The 14,550-nt window shown below is 38.9% G+C and overlaps 2 protein-coding genes across 5 annotated transcripts in view; one reads left to right on the plus strand and one right to left on the minus strand.

Annotated features, from left to right (window-relative positions):
- The window catches only part of LOC109967582 (neurabin-2-like), a 34,003-nt gene extending 23,699 nt beyond the window's left edge, over nucleotides 1-10,304 (plus strand). For both annotated transcript variants that reach the window (XM_020613255.1, XM_020613256.1), the window contains exons 8-15: nucleotides 391-495; nucleotides 872-1,007; nucleotides 3,087-3,230; nucleotides 3,537-3,590; nucleotides 3,743-3,874; nucleotides 4,043-4,140; nucleotides 4,217-4,313; nucleotides 4,539-10,304. In XM_020613255.1, the coding sequence (XP_020468911.1) occupies nucleotides 391-495; nucleotides 872-1,007; nucleotides 3,087-3,230; nucleotides 3,537-3,590; nucleotides 3,743-3,874; nucleotides 4,043-4,140; nucleotides 4,217-4,313; nucleotides 4,539-4,592 (820 nt within the window). In that variant the 3' untranslated portion in view covers nucleotides 4,593-10,304. The remainder of the gene's footprint in view (nucleotides 1-390; nucleotides 496-871; nucleotides 1,008-3,086; nucleotides 3,231-3,536; nucleotides 3,591-3,742; nucleotides 3,875-4,042; nucleotides 4,141-4,216; nucleotides 4,314-4,538) is intronic.
- A 923-nt stretch (nucleotides 10,305-11,227) lies between these two features.
- Nucleotides 11,228-14,550, minus strand: part of LOC109967585 (phosphoribosyl pyrophosphate synthase-associated protein 2) — a 10,749-nt gene continuing 7,426 nt past the window's right edge. For all 3 annotated transcript variants that reach the window (XM_020613259.1, XM_020613258.1, XM_020613260.1), the window contains exons 4-11: nucleotides 13,685-13,751; nucleotides 13,400-13,572; nucleotides 13,203-13,318; nucleotides 12,923-12,978; nucleotides 12,351-12,499; nucleotides 12,118-12,188; nucleotides 11,879-12,025; nucleotides 11,228-11,750 (exon numbers count right to left, since the gene is read on the minus strand). In XM_020613259.1, the coding sequence (XP_020468915.1) occupies nucleotides 11,592-11,750; nucleotides 11,879-12,025; nucleotides 12,118-12,188; nucleotides 12,351-12,499; nucleotides 12,923-12,978; nucleotides 13,203-13,318; nucleotides 13,400-13,572; nucleotides 13,685-13,751 (938 nt within the window). In that variant the 3' untranslated portion in view covers nucleotides 11,228-11,591. The remainder of the gene's footprint in view (nucleotides 11,751-11,878; nucleotides 12,026-12,117; nucleotides 12,189-12,350; nucleotides 12,500-12,922; nucleotides 12,979-13,202; nucleotides 13,319-13,399; nucleotides 13,573-13,684; nucleotides 13,752-14,550) is intronic.

Here is a 14,550-nt window from a genome sequence, read left to right on the forward strand (position 1 = left end):
GTAGGGAAGGTTGCTTTCAAAATATAATAGGTTACAGATTAGCAGTTACCCTTTTAAAAATGTAATATGCAACTATTTTAAATACTGTCCTTCATCAAACTAATGTTACTGGTTGCTCTTAATTACTTTTGATTACATTTCTAACAAATGTTTTAAACTGGGCAATAAAGCTGAAAAGTCAACATTTTAATTAGTAACTTCAATTTAATTACATATGTTTCTCAGTAATGGTAACTGATTACAGTTACATTTATTTTGTAACTAGTTATGCCCCAAACTGTATATAATAACCACATATGTTTAATGCTTTACCTCTTCCTTTGTCTGACATTGATCAGTTGATTCTTTTATGTATACACATGTAAATTCACTTCATGTCTGTGCTTGAAGGATCCAGGTGAATGATCTCATAGTGGAGGTTGATGGGACCAGCCTGGTCGGGGTCACTCAGAGCTTTGCTGCCTCTGTCCTACGCAATACCACTGGTACCGTCAGGTCTGCGTCTGACACACACACCCTTTGTCTTTTATACACACACTTTATAAATGTTCTGATTTGTGCTTCACTCAATTTACACAAAATGTATGGATTTCCTATTTTGAGATTTTTAAAACTGCATATTTTTTTGCAGATTTGTGATATAAATATGCTGAAATTCTCAGGTTTGTGATGGGTGCATTTTATGTTTTCAGGTTTGCATTCGGTATGGTGTGTGTGTGTGTGTGTGTGTGTGTGTGTGTGTGTGTGTGTAAATGTTTTCAGGTTTGCTGTTGCTTTGTCAGCCTTACAATTGTGCATTTTGAGTTCTTTAAGTTGGCTGGTTTTAAATGTTTCCAGGTTTATCACCTGCTGCATGGTGAATGTTTTTCAGGTTTGTGATTGGCCGGGAGAAGCCAGGGGAACAGAGTGAAGTGGCTCAGCTGATCCAGCAGACTCTGGAACAGGAGAGATGGCAGAGAGAGATGATGGAGCAGAGATACAAACAGTACATGGATGATGATGAAGAGGTACACGTTTCTATGAACATGCTTAAGAAAAGAGTGACCCAGGGACTAGAGGTGGCTGTTCTTCAAACTACAGCAGCATTGTCCAACCCTTTTAAATCTTGGCTGCAGAAAATCAAAAGGAGGTGATCAAATGAAGAGTGAAGGAGAGAGGATTGTGACCGTGTATTTTGTGTGTGTGTGACAAAATGTCGGTCTGTGAGGCTCCACGTGGCCTGTAATTACAAACTCAGTCCATCTCCTCCACCTTGTGGTCCGAGGGAGTAACAGGCAGTTCAGCGCTACAGCAATAACCATATACAAGAAATTGCTAGTGTGCTTCAAAGTTCTCTGTCTTTAAAATTCAAAATGTATTTAATTATTCCAGTGGCTCACTCCATTCTCCATAACACTGGGGTTGATGAGCTGCTCTACTCACAGAAAATTGAGACATTCTTGAGTAGGATTAAATCGATGACTGAAAGATGCCATTCTTCATCAGCAGGGCTGTAGATAACAGAGGACACAGATCAATTTTTAGGTAAACACTAAATACAGTATATTAAAATTACATTTAATTTTCACCAGAATTAGATAATTATATCACATCACAATGTGGTAAGATTAAATTTATAGAACATATAACTGAACAGTTAAAAGGTAAATGTTTTAAAATACTATTTTGGTTGGTGGCTTGTCAGTCATTTCTTTGAGTACTGGGGTTCTGAATATGTCTAAAATCCTGACTACGCTCCTGCTCGTTATTCATCTAAACATAGTTCACCACATCACACACACACACACACACACACACACACACACACACACTCATCCTGAATGTTTCCAAAGACAAGTGGAAAAAAATGGCAAAAAAATTCATGATAGAAACAAAAAGAAAAATCATTCTCAAAAATAGTAGACACTATCGGTAACATGCTGCAAATTCTGCTATGTCACTGTATGAGGTATCATCTTGAGTATCACATTGTTTTAAAACCAGTAGCACAGGAAGTGTTGGCTGCATATGATAGCATCTTGTAATCAGCCAAATCGTGAATTTGGTGAATTTAGTGAACTTGGTGTGAACCAGACTGGATTGTCGAGTCATCTATTTATATATACTGTCTATCCATAATAATTCATTGTGTCTCTTGAATGTTGCGTATATACATTTCAAAAGGTACTCAGCTGATTTAGTATTGGACTAAATTGTTAGTGTACTTGTGTGAGAGAGCTTTAAAAAGAACGGTCATGGCTGCAGAAGTACACGCTGGTGTGACTCAGTCTTTCAGTGTGGCAGGTCAGAGGAGCCAAACAGCTGCATTCAGCAGAGGATATTAATGTTGACAGCAGCAGGCACTCTGCTCTGATGTAGCCTCATAATAAGGAATAGATGATATGGCATTATCATTACATCAAAGAGTGACATATTAAGTGCAATGCTAAATTTTGGTCAATTTATTCTTGTCAGCAATGGAGCTTTTGTAATGTGAAGCTCATATACTTCATAATGTAGAAGAGGAAAGAAGACAAATGAGCAGATTGTTATCGATTGTGTGAATCCTTTTAGTGGAAGACAGTTACAGGCAGAAGCCACATTCAATTTCAGAGGGTTGAGTCTCAACTGACAGACTGCCAAGAAGAGGCCTTGTTTTTCTCACTTAATTTGTAATTTTAGACTTGTGGTCTGTTGCAGGCTAACGGTCACTTGAATATTTTTATATGATACGTGCTCCTAATGAGGAGAGAAAGGACTGGAACTGGGAGATGGTAGTTTGGTGTCACCAAATAGTTTGATATTTTGGAAATACACTTTCTTGCTTTTTGATTTTTCTCATGTCTGTAAAGTAAAAATGTGGCTAACACCAGCAGTGAGTTATCTTATCCTTAACATGTGAATATCAAAGAGTTTGTGATTGCAACAGTTTTCTGGGAGAGGTGCTGCACTATCTCACAGAAATGCAGGGATGCCAATATTTTTGACCATGACTGTAACTACAGTAAACAAAAACCTAAAATGTATGAAGTATTGCAATTATCAACAAATGCACAGTATATATATAATGTTTTTATCATACCTCATGTCTTTCTGTTTACCTGCAGACAGGTGAATATGCAACAGATGAGGAAGAGGAGATGAGTCCAATGTTTCCAAACTCCATTGAGGTTTTTGACCTTGCAGAGAACCAGGACACGTTGTCCCCTGTGGAGCTGGACCCCGAGAAGCTGGCCCACAAATTCAAGGAGGTACATTCACTTCAGAAAGTATTCACTTTTTGCACTTTGTGTTGTAGATGGAATTTTAGATGGATAAAATTGCCATTTTTGGCCATCAGTCTACACTGACTAACTCATAATGACAGAAGCATGTTTTTTGATGTGGAAAGTGAAGGGGTGTGGATATTATTTTCTAAAGTGACTGTATTTGTGATCATTTGAATTCTGCTCATAATTTTTTATTAATTTATTTCACTCATATGTTACCTGTCTCCCAATTTTATCAGGCATTTATGTTACATGTTTTTATGTTCTGGCCATCTTTGTCTGATGTAGCTCCAGATTAAACATGCAGTAACCCAGGCAGAGATCCAGCTATTAAAGAGAAAGGTGAGACCCCATCTTAACACTGAAATATCTAAATTAAACTGCAGAGGAGAATGTGCACTAGCATAACATCGGTTCCTTTGTTAGCCAACTTAACGCTGGCTCTACTTCCCACATACAACCTCCTCCCTCCCACACTACCCCCTTACCTCCAGCTTGCTCATGCTGAGCAGGATAAGTTGCGTTGGCGGATGGAGCGCGCTCAACTGGAGCAAAGCATCCGGGACAGCAAAGAGAGAATGGAGAAACTGGAGGGCTACTGGATGGAGGCACAGTCCTTATGTAAGGTAATTTGTTAGAGAATAAACATTGAAGATGAGGAGGAAACTTGTTGAATGGATGAAGATTTTTCCCCCTCATTATTTAGCCCAAATCATCCTCAGCATAATCCTTATTCTTTCTCAAAACCTACTTGTTTTTATTTACTGTGTCTCTGTGTATATGTGTTTTCTCAGGCAGTGGATGAGCACCTGAAGGAAACCCAGGCTCAGTACCAAACCCTAGAGAGGAAATACAGCAAAGCCAAGAGATTGATTAAAGAGTACCAGCAGAAGTAAGGAAGGAGGCATGAAATAATGTTTGAGGGAAAGATTGGCATTAGAAACTTTAATGTGTGTGTGTGTTTGTAGGGAGATCGAGTATCTGAAGAAGGAGACAGCTCAGCGTCAAGCACAAGAAGAGAGCGAAGCAACACACAAAGAAGAGACAGACAACCTCCAGGAAAAGGTCTGTAAAATACTCACCTGCTTTTGCCTTTTTCCTGTTTTGATCTGTTCATATTTGCATTTCCACAAGAAAGAGGCCCCAGTCATCTCCTTTGTAATAATTCAGTTTTTTTGTTTTTCAGAAAAGTATGTGGTGCTTAATACATAACACTTCTGGAATAACATTCGGCATCAGGGATACCACATTAGACTAGTTTAAATCATCAGTAGTTTCTTGTTCCAACAGATTACAGACTTGGAGACCAAAGTGGATGCCCTGAAGACCCCCCAAATCTCCTAGAGTGCTGCTACTTGCTACCTCCTGTCTGCAACTGGAAGAGGAGGGGCTCTGCCTTCATTCTGACTGGGGCTGTGTTTTATTCCAATCAACCATTTACTGCGCAGACAGGTAATGGGAGGGAAACAAAGGGATGATGGTTGCAAACAGTGGAAGAGGGGGCAGGATACAAAGATGAAAGAAGCAACCTGTCATCTGACATCTTCCAGCAGCTTAGATCTCTGTCAGGTCAATAACCAATCCCAGAATGCACTTCTTGTGATACCCAGAATCCTCCTTGTGTGTCTTCCTGGCAACCAGCTTTGCAATCAACATGGAAACCACATTCAACGATGTGTACTTTATTATGGATGATCCATTTTCGCTTGTCCTCTCCTCATTAACAGTATATTACCAGGATTCTATTATGGAATCAGATTTCTTTCTAAAACAAAAAGCGCTTTTAATAAACAAGCTCGTCACAAAGTGCTTTATAGCATGACCGAGGGCATAGACTCAGAGCAAAACAGGAAAAGACAAAGGTCATTTATTTGTTGTTCTTCTCACTTTGAACTAAATGGTTGCTGAACCACTTTTTGGAACTGGACTGGATTCTTCTGAAGAGGACAAGTGTGTTTTCTGTTATATGGCACTGATTATTTGAATCAAAACTACAAGTAGAAGTGGCCACCTCAGACTTGACACGATTTCTGAAGCGGAACCTCGATAGTAATGACAAAACCTGACAAAAACTAAAACTGAAAGGAAATAGCCACCACTCTATGAAAACTATGGAACAAAAATGGCCAACAAAAACTTATGATCAGTGGCAAAAACTCCCATACCCAGCCTAGCTCTCTGCAAACTTTCTGCAAGCAATGAAAAGAATGGGGCATAAGCACGCTTTTCAGGTGGCATACTGTTTGTATATATACTATACATGTATTTAAATGGCTTCAGCCGTTAAGTGGGTCTGATGGGGGTGAGTAAGGCAGTGCAATGAGTGAATGATAACGTCATGCATTGGAGGGGGGGAAGCTCAGTGTCCACATTCAGTCTGTTTCATCTCTTTCGTATCAGCATCAATGGCAAACAGGGTGTGAATAGTCTAATACGTTCTTTTAGATCTGCTAATGGTATATATTTGTTGGTGTTTACTACAGTATCTGAGTTTACATGCACACCAGTGTCCTGTTATTCAGGGTAGTCATGTACATTATTCTTCTTTTGGTGCAGGAAAACATTGCTTTCTGTTTTCACAAATTTGTTCTACCCAGGATCACAGAAAAACAAAGAAAGCACCCTGTAATATGCTAGTTTGAATATACTAGTATTCTGAGGCTGCTTAGTGTACAGCTTCCTTTTGCATTCTCCAGAGAGGAACTTTGTCATCTCAGTTATTTAAACATTTCTTGCCCGTAGAACTACTAAAAATGATCTCTCCGGTTGAATTAACCTACAGTCAGTGGGTGGAGCCAAAGAGCCAAAAAAATACCAGACAGTTATGAATTATAAAAGAAAATATTAATATTAGAGAGTTTGAATAATATTGTATTGGACAATATTTCTCTTTTTTACATAAATAAACTTAAGGATGCTTAACACAGTTTGGTTATTAAAGAAGTTTGAAGAATTAGTGTGTCTATTAGAACCCGACCGACAAAATTGGCAGGTTGACATGGAAGCAAAAAAGGTAATAATAATCTACATTTTATAAATAACTACATACCGACTTTGAAATTTAACAGCTACTGAATGACTAATGTCAAATTTTAAATGCCACTGAATTTAAAGCAGTTACATATTTTGAAAATGACCAATTTGAATGTATTCTGTCAGGCTGGCCTTATTATCTTGGGCAGCCTCAACATTCAAGTTTGAAATTTTGAAATAAATTTTGGTGTTTGCATGTAATCAGTTAAATTTAAAACAACTTGATTTTTTTGACCTGATGTGAATTTTTTAATCTGACTGGAGTTGTGTGAAAATTGAATGCTTGAAATTTCTATTTGAATTTATGAACTTTCAGATTGGGGAATTCAAACCACATACCACACAGGTTTCAGAGTAAAATATTTCACTGCTGTAAATTTAGTGGTATTGCAATTTCAACATTACACGTTAAAAAGTTGTCGGCTGTTAAAACGGACTTTTTCTATACTTATAAACTTCTAATCATTATGGCCTCTCTTTGATTTCATAACAGTTATATTAAGTTAGCTAACTTAGCTAGTTAGCCTTTACGTTCAGACTGGACATAGCCTACTTGCTTATAGCTAGCTACTGGCTTCCCCGAGACAAAAAAAATACAATCATTTTGAATGAAAGAATTAAAGTCTTTGTCAGTTACATTTATTATTGATATTTCAATCAGTATTTGCCTTTTCTCATTAGCTAGTGAAGCCTATTTTATGCTGACATTCCAGGATAATTTTGCATGAGAAGTGTTTCTTTCACAAGAATATCAGCTGCAGTGTTATTCAGAAAACCGTGTGCATGTAAAAACACTCCTCTTGCATTAGGAGAAGAATAGATGATCCCAGTTCCAGTATTAAGACTTTAGACACTGAACCTTAGTCAGTAATACATGCCTGACATGGCCAAATATTGGTTAAATACAGGAGTAATGTTATGTTCATTTAAGGTCAGATACTTTTCAAGAAACCAGGCACCACTGGAGGCGAATTAGGTCCATTCAAATAAATATTTTGCTCAGATATATCAGTCTGATAAGTTGCAAGCTTTAAACTACTAAGCAGAAAGAAAACTGTTACAAGTTTGAGCTTTGAATTTGAACTCTGATTGTCCTTAGGAGTTTCCAATTTGACTTGCATGGAATTGCCCTAATTTGTCAGTGGAGATTGTAATTTTTTGCAGTGTATCTATTTCCTTCAAAGAGAAAGGACAAATTGACTTAGGGTGTGAATTTGTCACACTGTGGTTACAGGACAGTCGGTATATCCAAATGAATCATTGTGATTTGACTTTTCTCAAGCGACTAATGATGGCTGTTTGATGTTCATAGTTAGACATGGATAGCAAAATGGTGCTCAGTAAGACGATGTTTAACACAAGTTCTTGTACAAAGTTGTGAACATGGCCAGTTGTGTATTTTGCTGCTCTAGTGTTATTCACCACTGTTATTATTATGATTTCATGTAATGAAAATTAATTGAGACAATGAAGCTTGCTGGCAAGCTCTAATCAGATTGCAGTAATTGGAAATGCTGAATTAAAAAATAAATTAGGCTGCTTGTTTTTTAATCAGTAATGAATACAGTAGTTTTGTTTTTTTTGAGAGTTTGTCCCCCTGTTGTAAGGTAGAGAGACTAAGGACAGTCAGGTGAAGGTTAAAGATCAGGTTTCACAAAAACAATGTGTTAAGCACTGCATGTTATGTCTTTTAGCCATGCTAGCAGCGTGATTCTATAGATGGCAATGTCAGCCTCTTGGTCAGTCTGCCACTTTGATACAGACTGTCATCATTCCTGATGCCCAGAGGATGAAGAACTGTAACTTCGATGATCTCTAGACTCTCATTAAGTGCCATGGGCAGATAAATCTAATATGTCCAATACTTTGGTTTATGAGCATTCCTGTAGACCACAACTCTATTATTCCTAATTAGGTGATATAGGCATGCTAATGGCAGACATGATAAATTTTAAACCTGCTAACCATCATCATGAACACTGTCACTGTGGGCATAGTTGCATGCTAACATTAGCGATTAGCTCAAAGCACTACTGTGCCTAAGTTCAGTATATAGCCACTTATATGGCTGTAGTATATAGCTGCTTGCATGGCTGTAGAGTCTAGTTTTGTTAAATCTATAAACAGTTGAAAATACTTAGTTTAGTATTTTTACAGAAAATAAATCATAAATCACAGTTATGGGGATAAAGCAGTTCTGCTTGTTATTAAAATTCTGATAAAATGTTCAGTCTCCTAGTTTACAAAGGTAGTCCTGTAACATGTTGAGGTATTTATTTTCCAGACTTGTTTTGCGTTAACCAATCTGTCTCTGCCTTCGGCCTCAGTCTGGCAGAATGCTTCACACCCACTCTAATGGCAAGTCCCCTAAAGTGTTGGCGCTAAACCATCTGAATGTCTCTCACTGACCTAGAGGAAATAGTCTGTATTAGAAGTATATCTACAGAGATGTTCAGTGACTCATGGGAGTAAAGTTGTGTACTGCTCAATTCACAGGAATATGTAAACAAATGATGTGCCATTTTTCTGTTTGCGGTTAATGGGGGGAACGACTCTTAACTCACAGTATAAGGTTCATGTTTTCATGTAAGACTGCATTAAAAAAACACAAAGTATTTGTTTTACAGTATTTTACATTGTAGTCCTGTTGAATGGGAACAAGAGAGCATTTTTAAAGGAATCAAAATCAGCCATAAGCAACTTGAGTACTTTTGTTATTTTTATGTCTGTGTTAAACCAATGTGACATGTACAGTTGCTGTTGTATAATCAAATCAAGTTCTGGTCACTTTGGTTTTAAAATCTAAACAAGTTTTCACTTTGCCTTGTTATGATGACTTTTTCATATTAGTTAACCTGCTGCTTTAGCCTTTACTAAGCATTGACGTGTGCTAGTTGTTGCTGATGTCACAGTTGTTACCCCATCATGTCTGCCCGTTGCTCATACTTGCATTAAAAAAAAAAAAAGGGTTGCCAGCATTTAAGAAGTGCTCGCCAGTGATGTTGGAAGATCAACAGATTGTAGCACTCCAGCGTTGTTTAAGTATTGATACAGGTTGTAGTCAGTTAGATGCCTTTCTCAATGACACCTTCCCAGTGTTTTGCTATTGCTTCTCATATTTTAATTATTTATTAAACTCAGCTGTTTCCTCTGCTTTCTGGGAGCTGTCCTTTAAAACCACTATCCCACTGGTGGCCTCTGAGCAGCTCTGCTGTAGCAGGTGATAGGTTTTAGTGCCTTGTTTAAGGGTTAAGGATCAGGTTGTAGAGTGTCCAAGTGTATGTGTTCCACCGCCAGCACCCTAATATCTCGGCTTCCCAGTTGCCTTGGGTGATGAGCCTCCTGATCTGAATTGCATTTCAGTGTGACCCAGTTATATCTGCTTACAAGTCCAGTTCCTTTTGACCTTGTTGATGCGATGACCATATTTGATGCTCAGGGTGGTAAACTAACTGGACAACTTGCATATTTTGTCCTGTAACCAAACTTTAAAAAAATCTTCACAGCCAGAGCCAATAAAACGAGTAGAAACAGGTTTCTGTTATGTACCACAGAGTATAGTCTCGTATATAGTCTCGTGATTGCTTTACACAGTAACTTTTAAGAATCTGGAAACATTGGGGAAGTTTAAAAATGTAAAAATAATCATTACAGAAAATGTGGTAGTTTTTCTTTTGTTGGAATTTTTGTTTTTAATGCTCCAAAGCTTAAAGTCCTTGACATTTTGGAGTAACTTCAGTCCTTTTATAATATTAGCTGTTGGCTTGACTTCTTCAGATACACAGATAAAATTAGAATTAGGTGTCATGTGGTATGCTAGCTAGAAGAATAACCATGGACAGAGCAGTACCAAATGGTGTGAGCAAGACAGTCTGACAACGAATAAGCCGACCTTTGAGTGTGTCTCAGGTCTGAAACAGATTTCCTTCTCTGCCTGGTTCAGTTCTTCAGTTGATGCCACCATGTTTGAACAGTACCTATCTGTCAGCATTAATAAACAAAACTATGTTGAACAACAAACAAGTGGGGTAAGTTGATTTAAGTATTAGTTTACTGTTCACTTATTCTGTATTCTTTAAATTTGTGTGCCTTTGTTGTTGTTGTTTTTTTTTTTACTAACCTAACCTGATTGTCCCTTAAACATGCATGCTTGGTTTAGAAGATATACATCCAATTATGAAGCTCCAAAACATCAGAAAGAAGATATTCTTTATTCATATTAAATGCTGAAAATAAATAAACCTTTTTGGAACACATCTGGTAAAATGACAAAGACCTGCTTCAGTCAAGTTTTTCTTGTCAGGAAAAAAAAAAGCCTCCAATTACTTTAGCTTCAGTTGGAACTTCTCAATTGAAACTCGGATATAACATGTCAGTGAATTAAGTCAAGGATTTCTGAATGATTAAGAACAACTTTACCATTCTAGCCAAAGTAAAACTGTAGTCACATTTTATGAAGGTTCTAATCTGTTTCTTGGCGCTGGAACTACTCAGTTGTGGCACAAACACATATCTGAGACATTGGATTCATGGATACATACATTTCACAGGTGCACTGTCAAAGTTTTAGCATAGTCCAATTAACTAGTCTGAGAAAATAGTTCCTGTATTGGTTCCAGTTAAGTTTTTGCAATTAGTAGATATGACACTAGATTAGCTATGTAGTGCTATGGTAACCTCACCAACATATGGATGAACTAACTCTATTCAGACAACATAAAAAATTAACAAGTTTGGCTTGACACATGCAATCATACGCTACCTGAAACCCTGCATCCAGGATTAATTACAAGGACCATTAGGAATAAGTAACATTAGCTGAGACACAGTTGTGCTGCAGAATAAAGTGTGTCTGTGAAATCCATCCTGTAAAAGGCACTGGCACCCTAGCAGTACAATCCTTAACTTACAGAATCAGAAAGAGACATTCAGATTTAACCAATATCTTGTAACACACAGATTTAATATCAACAATGATTTCTATATAAACATATGGGAGTGTATGGAAATGTAACTAAGGAAGGTATTCAAAGAAATGAAGGCAAAAAACCTAAGGTGTGTACTGATAAGAGCCATTGGACAGAGTCAGTCACATCAGTGTACGTTCAATCACAGCCATGGAACAAGACGGCTCTATGGAAGTGTTCACTCGACTAACGACCTTCTTCTATGTTAGGATATGCTTGACAAAGGATTAGCATTTACATTTATTTCTATGTTACAACAGGAGTAGGACATGGATATTTGTGTGTATGATTTTCCATTTATCTGTGTTTCTGGTCTAAGAAGGCAAATGGTGTGAGTGTGAGTTCAGTCGTCCACTCCTATGTTGCGGAACAGGTAGGACATGGACTCTCCGTTGTGGATGCGGCGGATGGCCTCTGACAGGATCATGCTGATGTCAACTGTTTTGATCTTAGGACACTGGAGCTTCTGCAGCTCGTGGGGAATTGTGTTGGTCACCACCACCTGGAAAAAAACAAACAGGAGTGAAAGACGAGATGAGAGAGAGAAGTGAAATGCGCAGAGGAGGGGGAAGGCATAAACGTGACAAGAACATTAACGTGTAAAGAAAACATTTCAAAGTACAGACTCACCTCATCAATAGCAGACTCCTCTATGAACCTGGGGGCCTCGGAGGAGAGGAGGCCATGTGTTGCCATGACAAAGATCTTGTAGGCCCCTCTTTCCTTCAGGTTCTCTGCTGCTGCCACAAAACTGTCAACATCATCAATGATGTCATCCTGAGGGACAAACAGACCTGTTTGAAACACCGGATACAACAAACTACCATAGTAATAAAAAAAACTAAAATAACTAAGCTTGGCTCGCTAACCACTATGATGGCGATGCGTCCTCCTACATCTCCAACAACAGTGATGGGAGGCTTTTCTTTGGGGATCAACACTGGAAACAAGAACAAGTGTACATAGAAAGACAAAGTGAAACTTGCAACACTTCTGTGTGCCATGTGTTATTTTTAGCAGTGGTGGAACAAGGGGGGGAGAATCGGTGCACAAGCATCTACAAATGACAGTGTTCATCTGTCAGTGTGTGTGTATGCATTACATGGTATCTCCATGCTGGGATGAATGGCTCCAGTGGTCTTGACAGTTGGTGGGGAGTGTCGCCCATCTACCTGGTCTGACTCTGCATCCTGAGCTTCACCATGGATCACTGCTAGACCCAGACGCAGCCTTTCAGCGAATGACTGAGCCCTGCACACCCAAACAAAATTCAGAACAGTGGATAATCCTCCACCTGAAGCTTTGAGATTAAGAAGTAGTAATGAAACACATACAGAAACATGAAACTTAAGAGAAAAATTGAACTGTTCACAAAGGTTTCAATCAATCAAAGTTTATTTATATAGCACTTTAAAGCAACATCTGGTTGACCAAAGTACTTTACAAGGGCAATGTAAAAACCAGTAGAGAAAAATAAAACAGTCACTGACAACTGTAAAGTCTGGCACTCTGGCGCCCTCCAGTGGTAGCACTAACAAAGATGCCGTGGCACACAGCAGAGAATGGGGCAACAAAACAGATTTATGATCAGCATGGTGGTTCAAATGCATGCGGAGTCAAAGTGCAGCCCATTTGAAGGGGATTTCATTCTTACAGTGAGTGAGGAGAGCCTACCTTTTGGCAGAAGCTGGGGATTTGGCCACAATCACAGCATTTCTATAGTCAGGGATCTGGAAGTTCATGGAAAATAAATACAAATGAAGGGTCAGATATGATTCTGTAATTGACTGTTCACTAAACTACTACTTTCTTACATCTTCTCACATGTAAGAACAGAAAGCCTGACAAGAACAGCAGCTGTAACCAAAGGATTGGAAAAATACAAGTGCATTGCTGTTAAAAGTCAGAAAAATTTTAAATGCAAATCATGTTGTGCACGCATCAGTGTATTTACCTCTTCCTGTATGTACTGCAGCAGGAAGGGTGATGCTCTCAGATTGTCCACTGGGATGTTGAAGAAGCCTTGAATCTCTTTCTGGTGGAGGTCCATGGTAATCAGGTGGGTGAGACCTACACACATCGGTTTGACTGTGTTAATGCTTAAAGTTACAACGGCTCGTCTTTGGCAGCAGATTTCCGACTCTCACTTACCAGCTTTACACATCATAGAGGCAATCAGCTTGGAGACGATTGAGCCCCTCTTCCTCATCTTACACTGCTTGCTGTAGGGGAAGTAGGGGAGGACGCCTGTAATGCTTCTGGCACAGGATGTCCTGCACGCGTACACCATGATCAACAACTCCATTATGGTGGTGTTCACATCCCTGATAGAGCCAAGGGACAGAGAGAAAAGACAGGAGTAAAGTAGTAGCACGTAATGGTATGAAAGGCATGTTTCAGAGGAAAACTGTTGTGCGAGCTTTCTTTCTTACTTACTTTGACACCGTCTGGATCACAAAGACATCTTTGCCTCGCACCGACTCCTGGATCTGTACCCGTGTTTCTATGGAAACAAATGGGACATGAGAAGGAGAGAGTAGAAAGCAAACATGCACGTAGACATATTCAGTGGCTCACGCTCCTACCTCATAAAGCCTGCAGGGCCTGTCAGCTTTGCTACAGGGACATGTAAGCCCTTTGTGCTCCTCACACAACCACAAAAATATTCTGACCAAGTGTGAATATAGTGTACATAATGTTGAATTTTTAGCTTACTCTCTAATACTGAACTATTAAATCACTAGAACTTTAACCACTGTAGTGGTTTTGGCTGATTTAGCCCATTAACTAATCTATACCTTCTAACACAGGGGTGCCCAAACTTTTCCCCTCGGAGGGCCAAAATGAAAATGCGTTACTGGGCTGAGGGCCGGGTGGGCGGGGGGGTGCACTTTCTGATTGAAATGTGTTTATTATAAAAGGTATTTAACATTTCACTCTTTGTACAAAGAACAGGAAGCAAATACAAAGCAAATGAATCTTTATTTAGCCACAAATTATGTCCAAATGCATGTCCATATTAACAGCAAACAGCAGCAGTTTGACACTATTAGTGAGACACATGAAGCTGGTCTTTGGCTTTGACCAGCCTCTCAATGTCAGGCTGAAGCTGACTAACAGAGGGTGAGAACATCCTGCAGGTGTAGATCAGTCAGAGTGCTTCTGAGCCTGGTTTTGTTAAGGTTCATTACACTGAAAGTCTGTTCACAAATGTAGGTGCTGCCAAACAGAGATAACATCACCTGTGCATGCTTCCTAATGTTTGGGTACCGTTCTGGTGAGACATGTGTGTAGAAGTCCTT

This window comes from Monopterus albus, unplaced genomic scaffold (assembly GCF_001952655.1).
Source record: "Monopterus albus unplaced genomic scaffold, M_albus_1.0 scaffold131.1, whole genome shotgun sequence".
NCBI lineage: Eukaryota > Metazoa > Chordata > Actinopteri > Synbranchiformes > Synbranchidae > Monopterus > Monopterus albus.